This window comes from Kryptolebias marmoratus, linkage group LG15 (genome assembly GCF_001649575.2).
Source record: "Kryptolebias marmoratus isolate JLee-2015 linkage group LG15, ASM164957v2, whole genome shotgun sequence".
NCBI lineage: Eukaryota > Metazoa > Chordata > Actinopteri > Cyprinodontiformes > Rivulidae > Kryptolebias > Kryptolebias marmoratus.
In genome coordinates, this window is record NC_051444.1 from 3,821,218 (window position 1) to 3,834,850 (window position 13,633).

At 40.8% G+C, this 13,633-nt stretch overlaps 2 protein-coding genes across 2 annotated transcripts in view; both read right to left on the reverse strand.

Annotated features, from left to right (window-relative positions):
- Positions 1-774: 774 nt before the first annotated feature.
- On the reverse strand, positions 775-7,958 carry adprhl1 (ADP-ribosylhydrolase like 1). Its single transcript, XM_017441949.3, has 7 exons — positions 7,745-7,958; positions 5,735-5,899; positions 4,395-4,520; positions 4,154-4,294; positions 3,860-3,987; positions 3,644-3,776; positions 775-2,401 (listed from the first exon to the last, which is right to left on the reverse strand). Exons 1-7 carry the CDS (start codon positions 7,956-7,958, stop codon positions 2,232-2,234), a joined length of 1,077 nt encoding a protein of 358 aa, XP_017297438.1. The 3' UTR covers positions 775-2,231.
- A 1,627-nt stretch (positions 7,959-9,585) lies between these two features.
- Positions 9,586-13,633, reverse strand: part of dcun1d2b (DCN1, defective in cullin neddylation 1, domain containing 2b) — a 31,368-nt gene continuing 27,320 nt past the window's right edge. The window contains exons 4-7 of the mRNA XM_017405266.3: positions 13,385-13,515; positions 12,291-12,373; positions 12,081-12,177; positions 9,586-11,943 (exon numbers count right to left, since the gene is read on the reverse strand). Of these exons, the coding sequence (XP_017260755.1) occupies positions 11,864-11,943; positions 12,081-12,177; positions 12,291-12,373; positions 13,385-13,515 (391 nt within the window). The 3' untranslated portion in view covers positions 9,586-11,863. The remainder of the gene's footprint in view (positions 11,944-12,080; positions 12,178-12,290; positions 12,374-13,384; positions 13,516-13,633) is intronic.

Here is a 13,633-nt window from a genome sequence, read left to right on the forward strand (position 1 = left end):
AGAGTTCCCACCTCCCTCTGATGTGAGACGAAGGGTTTGGGCGAGGACTTTAGGAACTTTGACTGAAGCAGCTGGAATGTGGTAAGCCGTCGAGATATTTGGTCCTTTGGTCCTTGAACTCCTCCGCACCTCCTTGGTAGTCGGTTTTCTCTGTTGGAACTACTCTTTGTCTGTGTCACAAAAGTCTCACTTTGTAGATTAGGACTATCCGTGGTTTTGGAAGTCCTCATGGCCAGATCCTCTGTTAGGTAGCGTAGAAGACTCTCCAGAATCCCTCGAAGTACCGGTCTGCATTTTGGGTCTCTGATTAGTTTCCTCACTGTACAGGCATCAGGGCAGATCCTGGTTTTCAGTGAATCTGGTCTACAGAGAATAAAGAACATGTGAAACTTAATCCCTGCAGCTCTGTTTGTTTTTTAAAACTGATAGCAACATCCTGAACAGAAATTTGGGAATTAGTCTAAATTAAGCAAACTCCAAAGAACTGATTTATTACATGACATCACTCGTATTTTTCTACCTTGTTAATCTGTCAGATTAAAATAAAAGGAATATTTGAACTTTTGAATTTTCCATTAGTCGTTTTATGCCTGCAGCAAAAGCGAGGATCTTAGATGAACAGTGTTGACATGAATCAAATGTTACGGGTATTTAGTTCAGGGGACAGAAAGGAGTGGCGCAAAAAGGCAAAAATAACATATATGTATATAAAATATGAAGGCAATCCTAAAAATAAATGCAGTTAATAAGAAAAGAGAGAATAGGCACTTGATGCACGATTATTCAGTCAATTTTAATCATCACTTTTTAGAATTTTTTCATTTTATGGTTCTTTGATGCTACCTGATAAGAGCATGACAGTGCAAATGATTAACCACATAACAAACATCTTGTTCTGCAACTTGAAACAGTTTTAACAATTTCACATTTTGTATACATCGATAGATGAGCTAAAAAGGTTTGCATTTATTCTGTCTTTGCTTCTGGTTTTTTGATTTTAGGTAAAAGGAAACTGCTCGACTTTTTCCATATTTTGTCACTTTAAAACCTCAGACCTCAGTATATTTCTCTGGGGTTTTTATGTGATTGACCGACACGAAGTAACACATAAATGTGAAGTGGAAGGAAAATGGTTCATGTTTTTAATTTTTTTATTTTTACAAATAAAAATCTGAAAAGTGTCGGAGCAACTAACTGATTTCAGAAGTCACCTAATTAGTAAATTGAGTCTGTCTATGTGTAATTTATAGTATTTATTTCAGTATAAATCCAGCTGTGCCTCACAGGTTTGTTACAGAACATTAGTGATCAAACGACATCATGAAGACCAAGGAAGTTGGTAGGGGAACTTGAAACCTGAGGTTTTGGCTTTCCAAAGCTTACAATGTAGCTTTGGAACTAATTCCCAGTTAGTTTTACGCCAAGTCAACTCTTCTCATGAAGACCAGGCTAACAAAGACCACTAATGACCCTCAGGAGGGCGGGGAGTGGGATTAATTTGCATGTGAATGTAGCTCAAATAAACAGAGAATCTCATGCAGGGCAAAGCTTTGCAACAGCCTGAATTGGGAAAACTCCTCGGATGAGAAGCAAACGTCTTCAGCCAACAACAAGGTTGAATACAAAGGAACGCCACACTTTTTTAGAGTTGGAAACCATTTGTAATTTTCCTTCCACTTCACAATTATGTGCCACTCTGTGTTTGTCCATCACATAAAGTCCCAGGAAAATATCTCAGTTGTAATGTAACAAAATGTGGAAAAGTTGACAAAGTATAAGTACTTTTTCAAGTTTTCCTATAACCTTTACAGGCTGTTTACAAAAACTCTTTGTGCTCAAAGTTAACAGTGGTTAGCTAAAAAAAGTGAATATCAGAAAGAGGAATTATAATACTTATTTAATAATTCAAATTTCACAAGTTACCAAAAGTTAAAAAGGCAAAAAGTTTAGTTTTTTCCTCTCCTCTCAGGTCTGTCATCGGGCATAAAGTCAAGACAAGATTATATAATCTGATTATATAGAAATCTGTAGCAACTGCTATTTTTTACTTTTTAAAATTGATGACAGATCTGTGGACAGTGGACAGAAAAAAACAAATCAGCGAAGCGAAAAGAAGTGAGAAGAGGACAGGACGCTTCTTCTGGAAGGGACGGGGAGGAAAGCATTTTTTTTTTAGCATCGCATTCAGTTCTTCTGACAGTCTTTAGAGTTCAGATCATTGGCGATCAGGATTACTTGTCTATGCACTTTTCTGCAGATGCGGCTTTGTACAGGGCTTCTCCCAGCTCCTCCAGACGTCCCCTCTTGTCCAGGTCCTGGTACAGGTTCTGGGGAACCTGGTTCAGGCCGTGCATGAGGCCAAAGAGACAACCTGCGATCAGGCCGGTGGCTTCGCTCTCACCTGAAAGAGCATTTTCACAAAGGGTACACTATAAAAACAAACTGTTGATTTTATGTCCAGTATATTTGAGCTAAACTTACCTAAACTAATTTCAACCAATCTTTACTTCTAATAAATCAGATTTAACTATGTTTTTATACTTGTAGCTTCTCAAATAATTGTCAAGTTTAACAATTTTATGCATCGTTTTAGGCAAATAATTTACTTGGTATCAACCAATCATTTACCAATTGGTGAAATTATAACTAGTTTGTCTAAACATCAAAATAAACTTTAGAAAGAAGAGACAGTATTTATGCTAATTGTTGTTTATTAATCAAATAAAGGTAATTATATTAAAGTAGAGAATTGCATTTGCACATTTAACGGCCAATTAACAGTTGGTACGTCCAGGAATTTCGTCATATATTTGCAAAAATAAATGTGGAACTGGACATAAACAGGTGTAAATGTTTACACAAAGAAAAAAAGGACAGATTGATCCCAAAGCTGTGGTTTGTGATCGATAAACTTGGCTAACGCTAGGCTAGCTAGGTAGCTACATGAGCGCTGCAACTAGATATAAATGTAAAAACCGAAACTTCTCAACTCTAAGTTTGATGACTGTTACTAACTTCAGTTTTTACTAAAATGTCTGAAATCTTAACCCATAAAAATCGAGACCAGTTGCTCTCTGTTGGACATCTGACGGCACTGAACCGTTGACCCAAATAAATTTAATTGTTGCTGTAAATCCTGCTGACACGTGTTGCAAAAATTAACCGATAAGCAGTTGTTACAGGAAATAAATATTTGCTTAAAATTTTAATAATAATAATTTTAATAATTAATAAATTTGTGACCACGTGCATTTGTTTACCTTCTGAAACAGCCAAAGTGACTGAAAACAGGTCAAGAATGAAAAACAAAAACAAAAGAGCCGTTTGGGATTGAGAAGTTTGACAATTTTGGTGTTTTTGTATGTATGTACGTTTAGATTTGTTAAGACAAAAATAAAAGTGTTTTGTTTACATTGAGCGCATACCTGCATTTCAGAAATGCATATCAATATATCTGGAAAACTACTGGAGTAAACCTTTTCAAACTTCACCATTTGATTTAATTCAGAATAACCCTTTTTTCCAAGTTTGATTTCATAGTTTGCATTAAGTACCTTTATTACTGTTCAGAAAACAATTGTTTCATTTTTACAGTGCTGCATGTTTTTGCATTTGAAACATCTTCCAGGTGCGGAGCTCTCACCTCCGTGGAACATGGCCCGTTTGCAGAGCTCGGCCCAGTCGCTGCCCGCAGCCAGTAAGGCGTCATACGCGATCATGGGAGCATCGTGACCTCTCCGGCCTGCACGGCCCTCCGAGCTCCAGCGCTTGTACGTCTGTTTTCAAGGGGGGGGGCAGGGAACGTAATAATAATATTAACAGGAAAGTACTGTTGATTAGAAAGAAAAGCCCAGCTTACTTTATCTGTTTCCTCAGCGTCATAGCGGTCAGGAAACGAAGGCTGGTTCTGTCCCTCCTTTTCAATCTCTCGCTCTTCAAGGTAAAACTGCCACTTGGCCTCGAAGTAGAACCAGTTTTCTTGATACTCTGCGTAAGAATGAACAAATACGTTTCCTGTATCTGCTGAGTCATGTTCCCTTTAAAACCTAAACTTAGAATAAAGCAGATTGATGACACTGTTTGTGTTATGCGTAAATTGCAGCAGTTTAACAAGACAAGCCTTTTTTTTTTTTGGTTTTCTTCTGAACACAACCTGCCATGTGCCGTATGGTCTTCCTGCAGTACTCCTCGGCACGGGGGATGACCTTCATGAGCTCGCGGCCCCACGTCACAACAGGCTTCCCCTGGATCGCGTAGGACGCAAACAGCGCCGTTGTCAGGGAGCCAAGGAAGCCTGAAGCCAAGAGTCACAACATGAGAACCTCCGGCCCTCCCGTGTTGACAGCTGAAAGTTTTAACTTTGTCAGAAACAGTGCTGTCATGAACACTGTCACCTGTCGGGTGGTTGTGGGTCATTCTGCCGGTCTCGATGCCGACCTCCACCAGGTTCTCTAGTCTCTCGGGTTGCCAGTACCTCATACCGACACACATGGCTTTAGCTGCTGCTCCAAATCCCGACCCTGGAAACAAACACACACTCTTTACTGCAGCTGATTCAGAATTCTCTCTGTAGGTGTCCTGATATATATTTTTTAATTTTTCGTACATTTTTGCAGTCTAACTACTTCTGCATACTTTGTGCTTTTTTAGCTGTTCATATGTCAAAACGTTTAGCTCATTCAGGAGGTGGGTGCTACGAGGTTTAGATTTTGGAACTTGTATATTTTTCTAAATATTTAACTTTATTTACAAATATTTTGCCCATAGAAGCACACTAAGATCTCTTCAGTACCTTCAAAAACTTTATTTTCCTTAATGGGTAGCAGGTCCATCACAGCTTTCTGCTTCAGCTTTATTTTTGTCTTCTTTTGCTTCTTTTAGTTTTTAGCTACTGTTCTGCTACTTTTGGCTTTGGTTACATTTAGCTTTTAGCTAGCTTTTTTACTTTTAGCTACTGTTTTGCTACTATTAGCTTTTAGCTATCAGCTTGCAACTTTTAATTTTTAGCTAGTCTTTTGCTACTTTGAGCTACTGTTCTGCTACTTTTGGCTTAGAAGTAGCACTTTGCTACATTTAGCTTTTAGCTATTGTTCTCTTACATTAGCTTTTAGCTATCATCCTGCAACTTTTAATTTTTAGATAGTTTTTTGCTACTTTTAGCCACCGTTGTGCTACTTTTGGCTTTGAAGTAGCCTTTTGTTACTTTTAGCTACCTTCTTGCTGCTTTTAGCTAGCTTTTTGTACTTTTAGTGACTGTTCTCCTACATTAGCTTTTAGCTACTGTTTTGCTACTTATATTTTTAGGTAACAATTTGTTACTTTTAGCTTTTAACTGCCATTTTGTTATTTTCGTCTTTTAGCTAGATTTTGTTATTTAGCTTTTAGTTACTGGTTTGCTACTTTTAGCTAGCACTTTGCTGCTTTTAGCTGGTGGTTTGCTACTTTTAGCTAGCCTTTTGCTACTTTGAGCTTCTAGCTACCATTTTGCCTCTTTTAGTTAGTGTTTTGCTATCTTAGCTCATAGCTACCACTTTTCTACTATCATCTTTTAGCCGTTTGCTACATTTAGTTTGCAGTTAGCCTTTTGCTACTTTAAGCTCTTAGCTATTTGTTGTCCTGCTTCAACTTTTAGTTTTAGCTTCAGCTCTCACACTGCATTTTCACCGAAAACCCATTTTCTCCGGCTAAGGTTCATAAAAACGAAAACCTAAAACAATCCGGAATTTCCCGTTACCTTTTTCATTAAAAGGTGTGTGCCAAGCGAGCAGGAAGTTGTGAGGTTTGAGGTGAGCGCAAGCGTCCACCGTGGCCGGATCGGGGGCCCGACCCTGAAGAGACACCATGGCTTCGACATAGAGACGCACCAACTCCCTGTACAGGTCCTCCAGACACCAGTAATCTGGATACACACAAGTTTATATTTCTACCATTACTGGGATATTTTATAGACTTCCATTCATCTATGCAGCCTTGTAAAAGTTAACCTTCCACCACATTAAAACCGGTCTTTGGTCCCCGTAAGGATCACGTGTCCTGACGAGGCAGGTGGTTTTACCAGATAAGGTCCTGAAAAGGTGGCATAAACAGGTACACACACAGTATCTAAGAGTCATTCAGGACTGGCATGCAGGGTGAGATAAGTGGTGCTGCGATGAGCTAAATTTAGCCTCTCTCTACCACAGATTAAACCCAGAATACCTGAGGTGCAAAATGAGTCACTTCTTCAAACTACGAGTTAATCATCAACTTGTTTTTTTTTAGAGGGGAGCATCTGTGCTGACAAACAGCGCCGCTAACGTGGTGCTCTAAGACTTTTAACCAACTTCAAAGATTTTGTTAAACAATCAGGGAGGATATGCCTGAAGTTCACATGTGAGGAGATTAAACAGATTTATTGGACACTGTGTTGAAATGTGGGTGATCATGTAACTGCTAGCAAACTATCTGATGAACCAGTGAACCTTATCTAACACAAAGAGGCCGATAACTCGGTCGGTTCTACGGATAATGAGCTCTAATTTGGTGTGGCGGTAGCTGAGACTGATCCCTAACATGTACTCTGAGGGCTAACAGATCACCTAGGATCTTTATTTGAAATCACTCATTGCACAGTCATGAAAACTGGTACAAAAAAAGGCTAAATTTGTGACCGGAAACAGCTGAAGTGACTGAAAATAGGTCAACAATGGAAGTCTGATAGTTTTAATGTATTTATGCTCAGATTTGTTAAGTTAAATATGCAGATAAAAGTGTTTTGTTTACGTTGTTTATGCGTTTCAGGACTCTATATCAATATATTTTTGGAAAACTACCCGAGTAAACTCTTTTAAACTGCACTGTTTGATGTAGTTCAGGATGAACTTTTTTATGTTTGATTCGTGGTTTGCAATTGGTACCTTGTTAAAAATTAAAAAACAACAAGTGATGCTTTTTAATTGCTTCTAAGAAAGAGTAATACTTACAATCTGTCTAATGAAAAGATCTAGACATACAGAAAGTGTAGAAGGTCACGCCACTTTTATCTGTCTTTCTCAAGGTTTGTTATGTTTCCTTCAAATACTCAAGAACTCTTTTAATCCAGCAGCTATCAGCCTCAGAAAGGAGAGGTGTTTACGATGTTTATGTACCTCAAATTGCCTCTGTGGGGTAATAGAAACATCTCGAACCACGAACATAAACAACATGCCTCACATGCCGGGCTTGTGTGGATGTATAGGGAATGGCATGCTGGATTGGAGCTAAATAGGGCCTCGTAATCTCAAGAGATGTCATCGCCGTTTTTTTCTTAGAGCCGCCGCCATCGGCGACGAGCTGCAATCTGCAGCCAAAACTCGATACGGGAAGATTAAAGAGGGCTCTGGCCCGCTATTGTTCAGAGGATCAGCTTTTCCAAAGTGGGCTATTTTGGACTCTTCGGTCCCGGGCAACATCCTGCAGGAGGGGGTTTGAGATGACATTTGGATGAGGGCATCCTAAACTGAATTAAGGTTTTCTTTGATGCAGAAACGAGTGGCAGCATTTCAGCAGGTTTGGTCGTTCACCTGTCGGCCTCCGTCCATTTTATATGAGAAGAAATTCAGTTTTTCTTCTAAATAAACTGAACTAAAAGGCCTTCCTAAACTGAACTTTTTTGATTTATTTCAAGTTAATTTAAGTTTACAGAGAAGTTATGTTATATTGCTTTCACATCCTTTTTCGAAGCTCGTAAAAATGATGATGTCACTTAATTTTTTTCTACACGTACCTGTTATGAGTGCTTCGGCTGTGGTCATGAGCATCAGCGCCGCGTCGCTCAGAGGCCAGTTATCCGGGTCCAGTTTCAGAGCCTCCAGCCCCCCCAGAGAGGCCAGCTCCTCCTGGATCTTCTTGCCCGACGTGCAGCTTTCCCATCGGCCCTTTCTGTAGCCCAAAGCGTCGCCAGCTGCTCCCAGAACCATGGCTGCTTTGAATTTCTCCATGACGCTGCTGCAGGGTTCTCTCACATCGGCTCGCCAAGCAGAAACCAAAATGCTCTCCTGGATGGAGAACTTGAGTTTTAGTTGCTCTCAAACCTTCTTGTTTGGTCTATTTGCTCCAGAACATCTCAGGGAAGCTCAAACCCTTCCAACACTCTTCTCTGTCTCCACCAGTTTCCCATCCTCAGAGCTCCACTCTAATATTTTCAGCACTGAAAGATTCAAGCACCAAGTCTCGCCAGCATGAAATTATTATCAGCCTCTTTGTGTTGGGAGGAGGAGGAGGAGGAGGAGGTGAGTAGAGCTGCGATCAGGTGTCTCCTAAAAAGGCGATCCCCCCCTGATCCCGGAGCGCCGGGCGGCGATCGGGGCTGGACTCAGACGAGGAGATGCTAATGCGCTGCTGGGCACGAGTGCAAGCATGTCCAGCTGCTGGTGCTGGAGCTTAGGGGGATCCGACTCGTCCCGTGGGAGGATAGGAAGTCAGCATCACCCTCCAAACCGCCCCATTACTGAACCTCTATTTTTAAATGCATTCAGTAATGATTTCCTGCCATGACAACATTTGTTTTGACCTGAAAGACTTATCAATCCTCCCGGTTTCTTTATTATATTAACGCCAAAAGGCCAACAATCATGTTGTTGCCGGTGTCTGCCTGTTAGCAAAATATCTCATGAACCGCTGGATGTAATTATCGGATGTACGTCTGAAACTCTTTAACAATTGGAGTCGACCACATTAAAGGTGGCTGCCACAGCCAGCTGAATTTAAAACACACAAAAATGGCCTCAACTCTGTCGATTTTACAGATATTGACCAAAACTTTGGTGTGGTAGTAGCTGAGACTGAGCGCTTGCACTCATTTGTTTAAAATTTGGCCATTAACTATTTGCAGTCAACTGTCTGTTAGCAAAATATCTCACGAAGCCACTGGATGGATTTTAATGAAACTTTCAGGAATTAATCATCTACAACTGATTAACCTTTTGTTAGGCAGTCCAATTTAAGATGGCCGCCACAGCCAGTTGAACTTAAAAAAACACAAACCTGGATATAAGTCATTTCACTTTATGGATATTGAGGTGAAATGTGGTGTGGTAGTAGCTGAGAGTCATGTCATTTCTCAACGTAAGTCTAAAAAGTCCGACATTAAAGGCGACTTCCAGGAGCGCCATGCCTTTAATTCAACAAGTGTTGGATAATTAGTTCATTTCTCCTTTTAGGAGTTATCCACCCTCTCGGTTTCTGTTTTCTCCTTCAAATGTTGCGACTCAGGAGGCTTCATATGAACCTTTGTTTTAGTTTTTGAGTGAAGGAGGAGCTGGTGATGATACGCAGCAGGAATGTAACCTGATAAGAGACGACTGTTACCAAGCCGGGTCGTCTAAACTCTCTCTCTGCTTCTCAGCAGGATCTTCAATATATTTTCTGTTTCTTTCCATGTGATTTACATATTTAATGACAACATTGGCTTCTATGAACACCTCCAGATTGGCGTTGGATCGTAGTATTTACATTTAACCAGCTCCTGTTGCTTATCTCAGGTGAATCATCTGTCGGCCTTCCTGAGCCGCCGTGCAAACCATCAGTTTCCAGTCATTCAGCTGGCCAAAGAACCGATCCGGCAGAACCATTTTTAGAACAACCTGCTTTATTAACACGTTTAGAAAATGGGATCGAGCTCTTTTTGATCCGCAAATTTCCATTTTCCGAACAGCAACGAGTAATAATGTTTTAACAAATACGATTATGGAGCAGAAAGACCCTCAGAGACAAAATGTACCAACGTTTTCTGAACCAAACACAAACTGTCAGCTGTCCAAACCTCTGAGAGAAAAACATTCAAAGAGTCAGTTTGTAATAAAACTACAGACATCAAATATAGTCATGTTTATTCTGAGCTAAATTCAGAATCAGTTTAAACTAATTTAAGTCCAAATTCCTCCACACTGCCACGGTTTATGACGGACCTCTGTTCACTGTGCAAAAGTCTTGAGTCGTCCCTCTTTTCTTTTTGTTTTGCCTCCAAGTTTCCACTCATTTTCAATCCGATAACTGAGCATTTTCAGAAGCAAGTTTTTTTTTGTTGTTCTTACTAAGCCTCTTAACGCTGACATAAAAAGGCTCCTGGCCTAACTAATGTCAAAACATAAAACAACTTAGTGAAGAACCAGTTTTAAATTGGATCCTGAGGGTCATGAAATAATATTTAGGCACCAACAAGGTGATGCTTCTCTCAGGGCTTTGATGGAGTTTTTATTTTATTTCTTAAAGACGTGACATTCAGACACCGTTCATCTGCTGTAGATATATATATATGTATATATATTTAAATCCTGGCTCTTCTACTTCTTCTTTCGTCTTCCACTTTCCTTGCTTTTATAAATCACATAATCTGCTGTCGTGGTAAAGGTGCGTGGAGCGGACAGAAAATAAATGAAAAAGCAGCCAAAGTTCCAAAAAAAAAAAAAAAAAAAAGAAGGAATGATCCAGATCAGGTTGAGATTACAAAGAGTCTGGAAGCAAAACATGAAGAAAATAGTTGGAAGCTTCGTACTTTTTTAACAAAAAGGCAACTATTTACCCTGAAACAAGCTGCGGTTCTGTGAAAAAAACAACAAATATGAAACTAGCTGTGTTTCGGTGACAACAACCTGCAGAACAAGATCACTGTTGTTGTCAAAACGACCGCTACCTGAGCTCCACCTGAGCTCCACCTGACCTCCACCTGACCTCCACCTGTCACGCTGCATTTAGGAACGATTAAATGTTTGTTTATTGCTGCACCGGCTGGTGTCTGTAAAAAGGCTCATGTCTTTGATTTATTGCTGTCATCCTCAGGAGAATCAGCCATCGTTTAACCCAAACAGCAGCAGGAAACCTCCCAACGGTGTAAACAAACATTTTGTGCGTGTTCTGATTGTTTTAGAGTTGATTGGACCCACTGCGGTCACTGTAGAGTAAAAAGTTCTGTTTCAATCCCAGGTCAGTCTGAGCAGCGATGTGTCATTTTATAACCACCTAATTAAGCACAGTGTTGACTTTACTGTATAAACAGCAGATGATGGCCGTCAGCTCGTCGTTTTAAGGGTTAAAATCTCTGTGGCATCACTAATCATTGTGTATGAGCCTTTATGACTGACAGGCCACTGAGTTTAATGAGCAGGTAACTGACGTCCGATCACAAAAACGTTTTACTGCCAGGTCTGAACAGGGCCTGTGAGTCCAGGGGGTCACACGCTGCAAAACGGAGAAAAAATAAACTAAATAAAAGCTTTAGCATTTAAAAAAATACATTTCCAAAATGATTCTTGTGCCGGAAATGTTTCTGTTCTTTTAAAACAGGGCTGTGCAGCTGCAGAGGTATGTAACGTTTTCACACTCGCTCTGCGAATCATGATTTCCTAACGTCTTGAAAACGAACCCCGGACCTTAACACTCGACAGAAGAGACCATAAATTCCACAACCCCACTAAGACACACAAACCACAAACAATAAACACGATTTCTCAGCTCCTAATGTGTTTGAGAGCAACGTATCGCCGTTCACCTCAGCTTACGCGGCTGAAAACGTGCAAATTTTGACCCACTGTTCCCCTCACATCCAGATCTCTGCATTTAGACTAACAGCTCAGCCACACTCTGCCTCACGAGTCCACAGAAGCTGCTGGTTTAAGTCCTCGGTCCTGGTGTTCTCCTCGTTTTCATGCTGCAAATCCAGAGTCCGTCGTCTCCCGCAGACCGCGACAACAACAAAACGTTCCCTCTCCATTTCACTCCCCTCCCGAGGCAACCTTTGCAGTTAGAAGCTCGATCTCAAACTGATTTCTTTTTGGCTCGTTTTGCGTCGAAAAACCTAAATTGGGAAAAGAAAAAAACAAACTGCATCCGTTGCGTGAAGCAAACACTACGTCATGTTGCGTTTATTCGCCGTCACAATCGGCCGAGCAAACTCCACGAAGTCGTCAATGAGGACAGGCCAGGCTCCTGAGGAGAGGACGAGAATAAAAGACCAAAATATATATTGATTTTTACAGAATAAATGAGACACTCGGCCCAAAAAGCCTTCCTTCCACTTTATGGTTTCCTTAGTGGAGTTTCAGTGCTTCTGTTTATCGGCTCACCTTCCTCGTCATAATTCGACATGTCGTCTGCAATCATGTTGCCAAAGTCCAGGAGGAGGTTCCACGTGTCTTTGGGAATCGACCGCCTGTGATGCTCCTGAACGCAGCACAGCTCAGGGTTAAAATCCAGACCAAGAACCGGATCTGAGGAGGTCCGCTCACACAAACACAAAACACCGACGGGATCTAACAAAAACGTTCAGCGCTAACCAGGAGGAAGCGGTTCCACAGATCCAGGAACTTGAATCGACCCGTGAGAACCAGATTCCAGTAGGCCACGGCCATGTCCAGGTCTGCAGGAGAAAACAACGAGCAGACAAGTCACAGATTCACTGAGAGCTGAGCAACTGATGGACAAGCTGAAGCTGAGTTCAGCTAAAAGGAGGAGGACACTAGCTTAAAGCTAAAAGAAGCTAAATGCTAGCTAAGACCAAACTCAGTAAAATGCTAGCTAAAAGTAGCAAAGCTCAAGCTGTAGGACAAATGTAGCAAAAATGGTAGCTAAAAGTAGGAAAAATCTGGGTAAAAGTAGCAAGACAGAAGCTAAAAGTAGAAAAAGGCTAGTTAAAAGCAAGAAGTATCAAAAGGCTAGCTAAAAGCAGCAAAATGGTAGCTAAATGATGCAAAAAGGTAGCTGAAACTATGAAAAAGCTGGGTGAAAGCAGCAGAACAGTAGCTAAAAGTAGAAAGGGGCTAGTTAAAACTAAAGGTAGCTAGCTAAGAGAAAGATATAACAAAATGCTAGCTAGAAGCTACAAATAGCAGAATGGTAGCTAAAAGCTAAAGCAGCAAAAGGCTGGCTAAAAGCAGCAAAAGGCTAACTGGAAGCATAAAAAATAGCAAATGGGGTAGGTAAAAGTAGGAAAAAGCGGGGTAAAAGTAGCAGAAAAGTGGCTAAAAGTAGAAAAAGGCTAGTAAGTAAAGGTAGCAAAATACTAGCTAAAAGCAAGAAGTACCAACAGGCTAGCTAGAAGCTAAAAGTAGCAGAATCGTAGCTAAAAGCTATTTGCAGCATAAGAAGACACAATCAGAGCCTGCAAAGAGAAGAATGGTTTTGAAGGAATTAAAAACATCTTAATAAATTGTTACGAGGAACATTTTTGTAAATAAAGTTAAACATTTTCAAAAGTCCCAGCAGCCATCAGCTGAATGAGCCGAAGGTTTTAATATACGAACAGCTAAAACAGCACAAAGTCTGCAGAAGAAGTGAAAAACAGCCATGTGAATGCTAAGTCATAGATGGCTTTTATTCATTTTAAAACAGAAAACTTTTGTTCCAATATGTCGGACACACATCTGCCTACCTAAACCCTTCTGGCCTGGATTCTTGGCGAAACTGAAGGTGAACTGGTAGAAGTCTTTGAACTTGGCGGCGTCGTTCAGCTCCAGCTCCAGCCTGGGAAGGACCGACTTCAGTTTTTCAGGACTGTCGCAGCTGAAAGGCATGAAGGAAACCGTGAAGGAAGCCGTGAAGGAAGCCGTGAAGGAAGCCGTGAAGGAAACCGTGAAGGAAACCGTAAAGGAAGCCGTGAAGGAAACCGTGAAGGAAACCG